The sequence below is a fragment of the Scyliorhinus canicula genome, chromosome 4, assembly GCF_902713615.1.
Source record: "Scyliorhinus canicula chromosome 4, sScyCan1.1, whole genome shotgun sequence".
Classification (NCBI taxonomy): Eukaryota; Metazoa; Chordata; class Chondrichthyes; order Carcharhiniformes; family Scyliorhinidae; genus Scyliorhinus; species Scyliorhinus canicula.
This window is the reverse complement of record NC_052149.1, coordinates 87,938,157-87,950,474: the sequence shown is the minus strand read 5'-3', so window position 1 is coordinate 87,950,474 and position 12,318 is coordinate 87,938,157. Positions and strand designations below refer to the sequence as shown.

The window sequence follows — 12,318 nt, the reverse complement described above, 5'->3', positions numbered from 1 at the left end:
CAGAAATGTTTATCGTCTTAAACCTACTTTTGGATGGTCGCGGTGAAGTGCTGTTTATTTTCATTAACTTTTGAACGTTGAACGAAGAGACAGTTCATAGTCTGATGTGAGGGAAAGACAAGGATTTTTTTTTGCCTTTTACTGTTGTTTAATAACCGTATGCGCACAAATCAAGGTCCGTGACCTGGTGTACTGTCATCACTCATTGAAAAGTAAGGAACGTGTGTGCAGAGTTTCAGCATTGCTTTGCTGTCATTACAAAGATCGGATTTCTAGCCCACACGGGCGCCGTCAGTATGGAATAACATGAGCGCAGCTTCAGAGCAACCTCACCTACCTAAAACTGATTATACACCATTCAAATTGAATAATTTTAAGCCGCCCTGGGGTATGTTGGCTCATTCACATTTCAAGCGGCCTAAATTAAGAATCGTGAAACGAAAGACGACACGAAATGAGGTGCATAAATCTGAACGGGAAGTTCAAAATGTTTGTAATTAAAGTTCTGAATAAATGGTGAGTAAGCTTCCCCTTTACAGTCTGTATAAAGGCCGCGCACACGGGTAAAATAGATGAAGGGCATGTTTCTTTTTTACCCTGAACCATTTTCTAACATAAATATCTAACGCTGTCTTATTTTCCAACAGAAGTCTCAGTTCTCAGTAAACGATTAAATATGCGAATAGATAAAATAATCATTGCTGCGTCTGTGGGCAGCTTCCTGTCCCCCAGCGTACAGGAGCAAGCCCTTGGGGTAAAGGGGGTAAATGCAGGAATGCGATGGGTGAGGTCAACGTTGCGTTGCACAAATCTGTAAACGCACAAAGAACAGAACCATAGAATCATAGAATCCCTGGAGTGCAGAAGGGGCCATTCGGTCCACACCCACCCTCTGAAAGAGCACCCTATCTAAGCCCAGGGAGACTGAGGAGTTTGGCAGCGGTGGAAAAGAAATGCTGAGCTCCCGGATAATAGGGTTCAGTGAACCCTGACATGAAGCTGTAACGGATAGACTCTTCAGAATAAATGTCAAAGCCAGGGAGGTTGGTGAAGAGACTGCCCACAATGTCAGAAATGGAGAGGTTTGGGTCACCAGGAAAGACGACACAAACTGGAGCTCTCTTCACTACAGCAGAGGAGGTTGAGAGATCTGATGGAGATGTTCGAAGTGATCGGGGTTTATTTTGAATATTTAGAAGGAGGGTATTTCCATTGACTGACCAGTCAACACAAATTTCCGATTAGCACAAGAACAAGGTTAGATTTGCTTTTATTACCTGCGAGGATATGAAACGTCCGAGCGGGAACAGCGGAGAAACAGTAACTCTTTCCTTTATGTGATTGAATAAATATTTGGGGAAAAAAAGAGGAAAAAATAAAAAAAAGTGTAGTAAAGGTCAGGGGATGTGGGTAAGAGCCGAGAGAGATCGGCTGGGTCAGTCTCTATAATATTCTATAACTTCTGCATATTTCAATGAATAAATCTTGTTGCGCGTTTTGGTTGAATAGGGGATTAGATTTTGTTGTTGTTGCTACTTTGATGTAGACAAGTTATTGAACATTTATTTCTAGTGAACTCAGACCTCCTAAAGGAATAACTAACTGGTCAACAGGTGAACCGTTAAAACAGCGCCATGCTCGAGATCTGGGGTCACAGCAACAACAAAGAAACAATTTGAAACCCGTCGACCAGCAGGTAGGTATGTCCTTAATTAATGATGCCATTCCTTCATGGGGGCGGGGGGGGGGGGGGAGGTGCTGGTTAGGCCAGCAATTTTCACTCTCTTCATTGCATTCGAGAAGGTAGGGGGGGGGGGGGGGGGGGGGTTCTCGAACCGCTGCATTCCCTTTTGTGTAGCTGTTAGGGAGAGAGTGGCAGGATATTGCACGAGCAATATCCAATTTGGAACATTTTTTAGATTTAGAACAGTACAGCACAGAACAGGCCCTTCGGCCCTCGATGTTGTGCCGAGCAATGATCACCCTACTCAAACTCACATATCCACCCTATACCAGTAACCCAACAACTCCCCCTTAACCTTACTTTTTTTAGGACACTACGGGCAATTTAGCATGGCCAATCCACCTAACCCGCACATCTTTGAACTGTGGGAGGAAACCGGAGCACCCGGAGGAAACCCACGCACACACGGGGAGGACGTGCAGACTCCGCACAGACAGTGACCCAGCCGGGAACCGAACCTGGGACCCCGGATCCGCGAAGCATTGACGCCAACCACTATGCTACCCTGCTGCCCATTATGTAATGACATAAATCATTTGGTCCAAACGCCCTGGTTCTATACAGTCCTTACTCTCCTCTCTAAGTCCCATGTTCCCAAGTATCTATCCAATTGCATTTTGAAAGTGGCAGCTTCCACCATCATTGCTGGCAGCGCACAGCGGGTCATGGTAACTGCCTAAATAAAATTCCTCCAATTTCTCCCCATCTTATTTTCTATGTCCGCTGGTTGTGGACCTTCCTGTCAGCGGAAAGTTTAGCTAGTAGTAATCAAATCAGTATTATTTTCAAATAAATGTGAATGGGCAGCTCTAGGTGACTGGCTCCGAGGACAGCAATATTAGTGGCAATATTGAGCGTTTCATGGCAAATAGCCCCCGGCTCTCCTGAACCTGGAAGAGTGGGTAACCCAACCGTGCGGTTTTCAGATAGGACCAAAGTTAAGAGGGATGTACATTGCTTGCGTCAAATCCATTTACCCATGTTTATCCCAGCCACAGATTTGAAAATGTCCGGCTCAAAGGGGGAGCCCCGGCTCTCAGTTCCACACACAAACTCGCTGACCAAGTCCGAGATCAAGAGGCTCTTACAAAAATACAAGAGGGAGCGAGACGAGGCGATCAGGAGAGGGGAGGTCAGCCGGGATAAATTACACGCGATCGAGGCGGCGACCAGGGCTCAGATCCGAGAACTGAAAGAGAAGGTCAACACCCTGAACTCGGAAAACAAAAGTCTGAACAGAACCATCAAAAAACTCCAACCTGAGCTGCAGTTAGACAGCAGCACCAGACTCCACAGCAAACTGACCAGGGAAGTGGTGAGGGAGCTGAAAGAGAGGGCGGAGCAAGGCAAGATGCTGCTGCAGGAAAATACCAGGTTAAATCAACAAATAGACCAACTGCTGGCGGATTTGGCTCAGGCGGGAGGCGCGAGGAAGCTTTTGGAAGACAGTCTGCAAGCAGCTCAGTGTCAGGTAAAGAGTCTGACTCGTGAAAATGAGCGGGTGTTAAAACTGTGGGAAGAAGGCCAGATTCAGAGGGAGAAGGCTCTGCGGATTAACCGCTTCTTCGGGCAGTCCCTGTTTAATAAACAGAAATCTTGCCTGACTTCGGATAAGTGCATTCAGACCATCGCCTCCATCCCCATTTCCAGGAGATTCCAGAGGAGGAACACCGCGGGCTTTGGGAAACAGCGCGAGCTGCCCCAGCAGACGACGAAAATGAAGCAAAACTTTGTGAATCGGGTGTCAGTGATTCCTCAAGAAAACCGCGGCAGCAATTCGGCAAAATCATCGCCAAGCATCTTCAGAATTTCCCCAAACTGAGGGACCTGGATCACCTTGTTAGTGTCGATATACTGACACAGGACCTGGATACCAGATACTTGTCTTTCTGATTAAAATCGTTTTCTATTAAACTAACTCGTGTCATCAATGTATCTGAAGTATGGCACTCAATGTCAACTGCGAATAAATGGCAATCAATCCTTTTTAAAGGAAAACAACTTGCATTTGTATAGCGCCTTTCACAGCCCACTGCGTGTTTGGCAGCTTCATTCGTACTTTCTGAGGTGTACTCGCAATCAAAGAACAACCCCACACACGGCAACGCCAGAATGATCGATTGTTTTAGTGATGCCGATTGTGGGATTAACATTGGCGGGATACTGGGAGAACTTTCTTGCTCTAGCAATAATGCCATGAAGTCTTTTCAATCCATCATGGAGGACAGACGAAAGATGACGCCTCGGACCGTGCAAATCTCTCTCAGTACTGCGTTGGCAGGGGCAACTTTTGAGAGATTTTGTGCTCAAGTCTCTGGAATGTTTCTCCTCTTTGTTGGGTTACACGTCTTTAACTCGATTTTATCTCAGTGTCCTCAATGAATGAGTATAGTCTGCTTACCTGCTAGGTCTTACCGCCTTAGACATTTTATCAAATCACCCCCTGATTTGGAAATATATTCCTCTCCTTCACTGTGGCTGGGGCAAAATCCTGGAACTCCTTCCCTAACAGCACAATGGGTGTACCTACATCTCAAGGACTGCAGCAGTTCAAGGAGGCAACTCACCACCACCTTCTGAAGGACAACCAGGGATGAGCAATAAATGCTGCCCTATCCAGCCACGGCCACATCCTGTAAATGAATTTTTAAAAGTCTCCTGTTCCACCAGAAACAGGTGGGTTTTATCCATCTTATAAATGGAGGCTGCAGCAAATTCCTAACTGCTTAACTAAAATCAAAATTTTTTTTTTTTTTAAAATTTAGATTAGCCAATTATTTTTTCCAATTAAGGGGCAATTTAGCGTGGCCAATCCACCTACTCTGCACATTTTTGGGTTGTGGGGGCGAAACCCACGCAGACACGGGGAGAACGTGCAAACTCCACACGGACAGTGACCCAGAGCCCGGATCGAACCTGGGACCTCAGCGCCGTGAGAACTAAAATCAAAATTGAAAGATAGCTACAAAACAGAAAAACAGGGGCCAGGGCTCGATGGAAGTTTCTTGGAGTGGCAGAAAGCAGAAAGTGATGCCCCCCCCCCCCCCCCCCACCCACCCACCCACCCCGGCAAGGATCTATATATGTGCTGTGTTATGATCCACAAAGAGACGGATAACATAATTCACCACCATAAAAAGATATGACATATCTTTATGCCATACTCTCAGCAGATATTTAGCCTTCGGAGAGTTCCAAATTCCTCCCTGATATTTAACAGGCTCTCTTCTCCCTGTCCCACCAGTAAGTGTCTTCCAGTGTCCTTGTAAAAGTCCACTCAATATCCTGGCTTCTCAAACTGACTTTGGAAAGCACCATACCTTCCGGAAAATCCTGGGCCTTAATTTCCACAGGTTCCATCTCTTTAAGCTTGGAATCTGTTCTCACCAGCATTCTGCTTAGTGGTTAACACAAAAACAATCTCCCTCTGCTTGACACAGCAGTGGCTGTTTTCGATCTTTGCCTCCAGGTGTCTGATGGACTGAGACGGTGCATTTGGGTGCAACAAGCCCAGCTGCCCTTCTTTTCCCTCTGGGTGCTCTGATTTCCTCCCACAAGTCCCAAAAGACGTGCTTGTTAGGCAAATTGGACACTAATAAAGATTATTTACTTATTGTTTGCACTTGCATTTCTATGAGTTTCAACCTGGCCCTCCTTCCCCATGGCAGCAAAATCACATGGGCTTGACTCTGGGCCGATATCAGCATGATTACCATTCCCAATTCCAGGGCATTCTACCTTAATTTTAACTGACAGTTTAAATATAACCAGCTTATAACGTTCATAACACCTACCCACTAAAATTAAAAATCATTAAGTTTAATAATGATTTTTCTGTAACATTATCAAAATATGGGCGGCACAGTGGTTAGCACTGCTGCCTCAGTGCCAGGGACCCAGGTTTGATTCTGACCTTGGGTAACTGTGTGGAGTTTGCACATTCTCCTCGTGTCTTTGTGGTTTTCCTCCAGGAGCTCTGGTTTCCTCCCGCGGTCCAAATAGGTAGGTGCAGGTTAGGTAGATTGGCCATGATAAATTGCCCCTTAGTGTCCAAAAGTTAGGTGGGGTTCCGGGGATAGGGTGTGTGTGTGTGGGCCTAGGTAGGGTGCTCTTTCAGAGGGTTGGTGCAGACACGATGGGCCCAAATCCCCTTTCTGCACTGTAGGCATTCTATGATAACATTTAAACCACTGACTTATTCCATTCGGTACAAGTAACATTCTTTGTCCATTTGCCGCTTTTCACCATTAAACATTATGTCTTGACAATGCTTAACTCATAACAGAAGTGTGAAAGGTTTGCCAGTTGTGACCAGATGAGTCCCAGACTGCTGTTTGCGACTGCTGTGAGGATAAGAACTGAACAGCTGTAGTTTCTCTATCCTCCCACTCGTGATTTGTCTCTCCACAGCATGCTAGGTTTTTGTAAAACATTTGAGAAAGAGCTTAAGGAAATGCAGGGAATCCACTACATGGGCCACAAAGGGACTCAGATTCACTTTGATTGGGGGAGGTGGTGGCGTTGTGGTATTGTCACTGGACTGGTAAACCAAAGGAATGCTATGGGGATCCAGGTTCAAATCCTGCCATGGCAGATGGTGACATTTGGATTCAATAAAAATCTGGAATTAAAATATCTAATGAAATCATTGTCGTACAAAACCCATCTGGTTCACTAATGGCCTTTCGGAAGCCATCCGTACCTGGTATGCCTATATGTGTCTCCAGATCCACAGTAACATGGTGGACTCTCTTAACTGCCCCCTCAAGGGCAATTAGTGATGGGCAATAAATGCTGGCCTAGCCTGCGATGTCCCATGAATGAATAACAAATTTTAAAAAAACCTCCGGCAGGGCAGATTTGCACAACTACATTCCAATCCGCAAAATGGAACTGGATACAAAAAGCGTGGGCTCAGAATTTCTCTCCAAACTCTTCAGTCGCAGATCTTAATTCCTAAGTGTTATATTATTTGCAAAAAGTTAGGAACTGTATTGTTATGTGCACATCTAGATGTCGGTCCAGAATGCCACATTAGTCACTATAGCTCTACAGTCAGCGTGACAAAGTAAAAATGCAGCAATCCACAGGACATGCCAAGGTCTGAGAAATACATTTGATGTCAGCTCCAGCATCTGTTTAATAGTGTGATTATTTCAAACTTCTGGCAATCACAAGACATAACACCCAACGGCACTAAATGGTCAATGCCTCACCCTTCCTTTAACCAGAAAACAACTCTGACATTCAATGGCATTAGCATCACTGAATCCCCCATTATCAACATCCTGGGGGGGGGGGTTTACCATTGACCAGATAATGAACTGGACTAGCCATATAAATGCTGTAGCTACAAGAGCAGGTCAAAGGCTAAGAAGCCTACAGCGACTCCCCAGACCCTGTCCACCATCTACAAGGCACCAGTGAGGAATGTGTTGGAAAACTCCCCACTTGCCAGGTGAGTGCAGCTCCAACAACATTCAAGAAGCTAGACAGCATCAGGACAAAGCAGTCCATTTGCTTGGCACAGTATTCACAAATGTTCACTCCCTTTACCACTTACACACAGTAGCAGCAGCGTGTACCATTTACAGGATGCACTGCAGGAACTCACCAAGACTCGGTCGGCAGCATCTTCCAAACCCACGGCCTCTACCATCTAGGACAAGGTCAGCAGACACATGGATGTCCCCTTCCTCACCATCTGAGCTTGGAACTACACCACCATCCCTTCAACGTCGCAGGGTCAAAGTCCTGGAACTCTGTCCCTATGTGCACCGTGGGTGTACCTACATGGACTGCAGTGATTCAAGAAGGTAGCTCACCACCATCTTCTCAAAGACAATTAGGAATAGGCAATAAATACTGGCCTAGCAGTGAAGCCTGCAAGTGTCAAGGGGTATGGGGAGCGTGCAAGAGTATGGTGTTAAGATAGAGCAGGGGTGGGTAAACTACGGCCCGCGGGCCGCATGCGGCCTGCCAAAGGTCTTTATGCGGCCCACCAAGTCATTAAAAAAAAATTTAAAAAACAAATTAAAAAAAAAAACTTTTTTAATTATTTTTTTTAAAGGTTAATGGGGGGACTGTTGGGTTACTTACTGGTATAGGGTGGATACGTTGACTTGAGTAGGGTGATCATTGCTCGGCACAATGTCGAGGGCCGAAGGGCCTGTTCTGTGCTGTACTGTTCTATGTTCTATATGAGGCGCCCAGAATCATAACCGGGTGAAGTAATTATTTTACTTAATATACTATGCGGCCCTTTAAAATTGTGAATTTCTGAATGTGGCCCTTGCACGGAAAAGTTTGCCCACCCCTGAGATAGAGGATCAGCCACAATTATATTGAAAGGTGGAGCAGGCTCAAAAGGCTGAATCGCCTACCCCTATTTCTATGCTTCTACGTCCCTTGAATGAATAAATACTATTGTTAACTAGGATGCACCAAGTAATAGAGATTCAAGCTCCTGGTTGGAGGTTTCCAATCCTTATATTAGGGACTGAATCTGTTGACAAAGGTTAATAAAGCAAACAAAGCATTCATATTCGTTTCTAAATTGAAAAGCAAAAACAATACGTTAAACGTCTATAGAACCTTGGTTAGACCACACTTAGTACTGCAAACAGTTTTGCTCTCCCTATTGTACAAAAGATATACAGACCCCAGAGAAGATGCATGGAAGATCCACTAAAACATTATCAGAACTGAGGGGTTATAACTATTAGGGAAATTAAACTTGCCCAGTATTTATTTCAACAAAAAAAAGACAGAGCTAATCTGATAATGGTCTTTGAGATTGTGAAAGGGTTTGATAGGGAAAACATGGAGGAGATATTTCCAATTGCAAAGGAGGACAGGAGACATGAATAAAATATAGATCCAATAGGGAATTCAGGAAAAATGTCTTTATCGGGCAAGTGGTTAGAATGTGGAATTCGCCATCACAAGGAATAGTTAAGGCATCTAGCGTAGAAGCAATTAATGGGAATCTAGAGAAGGACAAGCGCGAGAAAGGAATAGAGGGAATTGTTAATGGGATAAGATGAGTGGGAGGATTGGGTGGAGTATAAACACCAGAATTGACCTGTTTGGCCAAATAGCCTGCTTCTGTTCTGCAAATTACTATTATATTGTACTCAGAAATATTGTGAGCAACATTTGGACAGCAATACAGCTGTTTTGTAATTGAAAGAATTACAGACTAGTTTAATTATTAAATTGGGAGAATAAATAGGTGTATTAAACGCACAAAACTCTTAAGTTTGACCATCTGGTTTATCACTGCCATTTGAAGGACTCATTCCTAAGGATGTCAACCACAATTTGCTTGCCTGCCTGGCAGCCACCCAAAACTGACGCACAGTGTTACCAGCAAGAAATAGGATCCCTGGTAATTGAACAAAGGATAGACACTTAATCACCATCAACTTTTCTATTACTGAGTCTTACAGAGTGTAATTTCTCACTTCAAAGAATTAATTCTATTTTAAGCCTGGTTATCTTTATTTTTAAACAAACAATTTTATTGAGGTATTGTTTGGCATTGTGAACAGTTACAGATAACAGAAATATGCAAACATCAACCAAAAAACTAAAAACCAACATTTCAACCAGACCAGAATGCACATACCCGCTCCTCACCTACCGAACATACCCGCCTATTTATCCCTCCTACTCTACTCTAATCTCTCCCCCTCTTCCCACCCCTCCCTGCTGACGTTCACTCTCCCGCGAAGAAGTCGATGAATGGTTGCCACCTTCGGGTGAACCCCAGTACAGATCCCCTCAAGGCGAACTTGATTTTTTCCATACCCAGAAAACGTGACATGTCTGAAAGCCATAGTTCGGTCTTCGGGGGTTTCGAATCCCTCCATGCCAGCAGTATTCACCAACGAGGTATCGGGGAAGCAAAGGCCAGAACATCGGCCTCTTTCTCCCCCTGGACTCCCGGGTCTTCTGAAACCACGAAAATTGCCACCCCTGGACTCATCACCACCCTTGTTTTCAGCACCCGGGACATGACCCCCGCAAATCCCTCCCAGTACCCCCTGAGCTTAGGGCATGCCCAAAACATGTGAACGTGGTTCGCTGGTCCTCCCACGCATCTAGCGCACTTGTCCTCTACCCCAAAGAATTTGCTCATACGAGCTACCATCATGTGGGCCTGGTGAACGACCTTAAACTGAATCAGGCCGAGCCTGGCACATGTTGCGGTTGAGTTTACCCTACTCAGGGCTTCCGCCCACACCCCGTCCTCCATCTCCCCGACAAGCTCCTCCTCCCATTTGAGTTTCAGTTCCTCCATTTGGGACACTTCCCCCTTCATGAGCACCTTGTAAATATCCAAGACTCTACCCTCTCCTCCTTCTCCTCTAGAGACTATTCGGTCCTGGATCCCTATTGGCGGGAGGCGTGGGAAGGATGGGACCTGTCTGCGTACAAAGTCCCGCATCTGTAAGTACCTAAAGTAATTTCCCCATACCAGCCCAAATTTCTCCTCCAAACCCCTCAGACTCACAAAGCTCCCCTCCAGGAACATATCGGCCACCCTCCTCACCCCCTCCCGCCACCATGTTCGAAACCCTCCATCCATGTTCCCGGGGGCAAATCGATGGTTATCACATATTGGAGCCCAGACAGACGCACCCACCTCCCCTACATGTTTCCTCCACTGGCCCCATATCCGCAGGGCCACCCCCACTACCGGGCTGGTGGAGTGCCTGGCCGACGAACGCGTTAGGGGAGCCGTGACCAGGACTGCCAAACTGGTGCCCCTGCACGAAGCCGCCTCCACTCGCTCCCAGATAGACCCCGTACCCACCATCCACTTCCTTATCATGGCTATGTTAGCCACCCAGTAGTAGTTGATCAGACTCGGCAATGCGAGTCCTCCCTCGCTGCGGCTCCTTTCAAGCATCGCCTTCACCCGCAGGGTTTTCCTGCCCAGACAAAGCTCATGATGATTTTGCCAGTCCTTTTGAAGAAGGACCATGGGATAAAGATCGGGAGGCACTGGAACAGGAATCTAGGGAGGATTGTCATCTTTACAGTCTGCGCCCTCCCCGCCAGTGACAGCGGGAGTGCTTCATTTGTTCCACCACTCTAGTCAAATTTAACTTATGCAACCTGCCCCAGTCTCGTGTCACCTGTATCCCCAAGTACTGGAAACTTTCCCAAACCAGCCTAAATGGCAGCTCCTTCAGTCTATTCTCCTGGCCCCTTGCCTACACCACAAACATCTCACTCTTGGCCATTTTTATTTGTACCCTGAAAACCGGCCGAACTTCCTCAATGTTTCCAATATATTTTCCATCCCGGCCAGTGGGTCCGACACATATAGGAGCAGGTCGTCCGCATAGAGAGAGACCTTGTGTTAGACCTCTATCTATTCCCCTGATCATCTTATAAACCTCTATCCAGTCGCCCCTCATCCTTCTCCGTTCTAATGAGAAAAGGCCTAGCACCCTTAACCTTTCCTCATAAGACCTACTCACCATTCCAGGCAACATCCTGGTAAATCTCCTTTGCACCTTTTCCAAAGCTTCCACATCCTTCCTAAAATGAGGTGACCAGAACTGCACACAGTACTCCAAATGTGGCCTTACCAAGGTTTTGTACAGCTACATCATCACCTCACGGCTCTTAAATTCAATCCCTCTGCTAATGAACGCTAGCACACCATAGGCCTTCTTCACAGCTCTATCCACTTGAGTGGCAACTTTCAAAGATCTATGAACATAGACCCCAAGATCTCTCTGCTCCTCTACATTGACAAGAACCCTACCTTTAACCCTGTATTCCGCATTCATATTTGTCCTTCCAAAATGGACAACCTCACACTTGTCAGGGTTAAACTCCATCTGCCACTTCTCAGCCCAGCTCTGTATCCTATCTATGTCTCTTTGCAGCCGACAACACCCCTCCTCATTATCCACAACTCCACCAATCTTCGTATCATCTGCAAATTTACTGACCCACCCTTCAACTCCCTCATCCAAGTCATTAATTAAAATCACAAACAGCAGAGGACCCAGAACTGATCCCTGCGGTACGCCACTGGTAACTGGGCTCCAGGCTGAATATTTGCCATCCACCACCACTCTCTGACTTCTATTGGTTAGCCAGTTCGTTATCCAACTGGCCAAATTTCCCACTATCCCATGCCTCCTTACTTTCTGCATAAGCCTACCATGGGGAAACTTATCAAATGCCTTACTAAAATCCATGTACACTACATCCACTGCTTTACCTTCATCCACATGCTTGGTCACCTCCTCAAAGAAGTCAGACTTGTACGGCAAGACCTACCCCTCACAAATCCATGCTGACTATCCCTAATCAAGCAGTGTCTTTCCAGATGCTCAGAAATCCTATCCCTCAGTACCCTTTCCATTACTTTACCTACCACCGAAGTAAGACTAACTGGCCTGTAATTCCCAGGGTTATCCCTATTCCCTTTTTTGAACAGGGGCACGACATTCGCCACTCTCCAATCCCCTGGTACCACCCCTGTTGACAGTGAAGACGAAAAGATCATTGCCAACGGCTCTGCAATTTCATTTCTTGCTTCCCAT

At 46.0% G+C, this 12,318-nt stretch overlaps 1 protein-coding gene across 1 annotated transcript; it reads left to right on the top strand.

The window, feature by feature from the left end:
• The first annotated feature begins 858 nt into the window (after positions 1-858).
• On the top strand, positions 859-3,745 carry zgc:113691 (uncharacterized protein LOC503529 homolog). The gene is made up of 3 exons (XM_038793441.1): positions 859-1,257; positions 1,573-1,696; positions 2,737-3,745. The coding sequence occupies exon 3, from the start codon at positions 2,751-2,753 to the stop codon at positions 3,564-3,566; it is 816 nt and encodes a 271-aa protein (XP_038649369.1). The 5' UTR covers positions 859-1,257; positions 1,573-1,696; positions 2,737-2,750; the 3' UTR covers positions 3,567-3,745.
• The last annotated feature ends 8,573 nt before the right edge of the window (positions 3,746-12,318 follow it).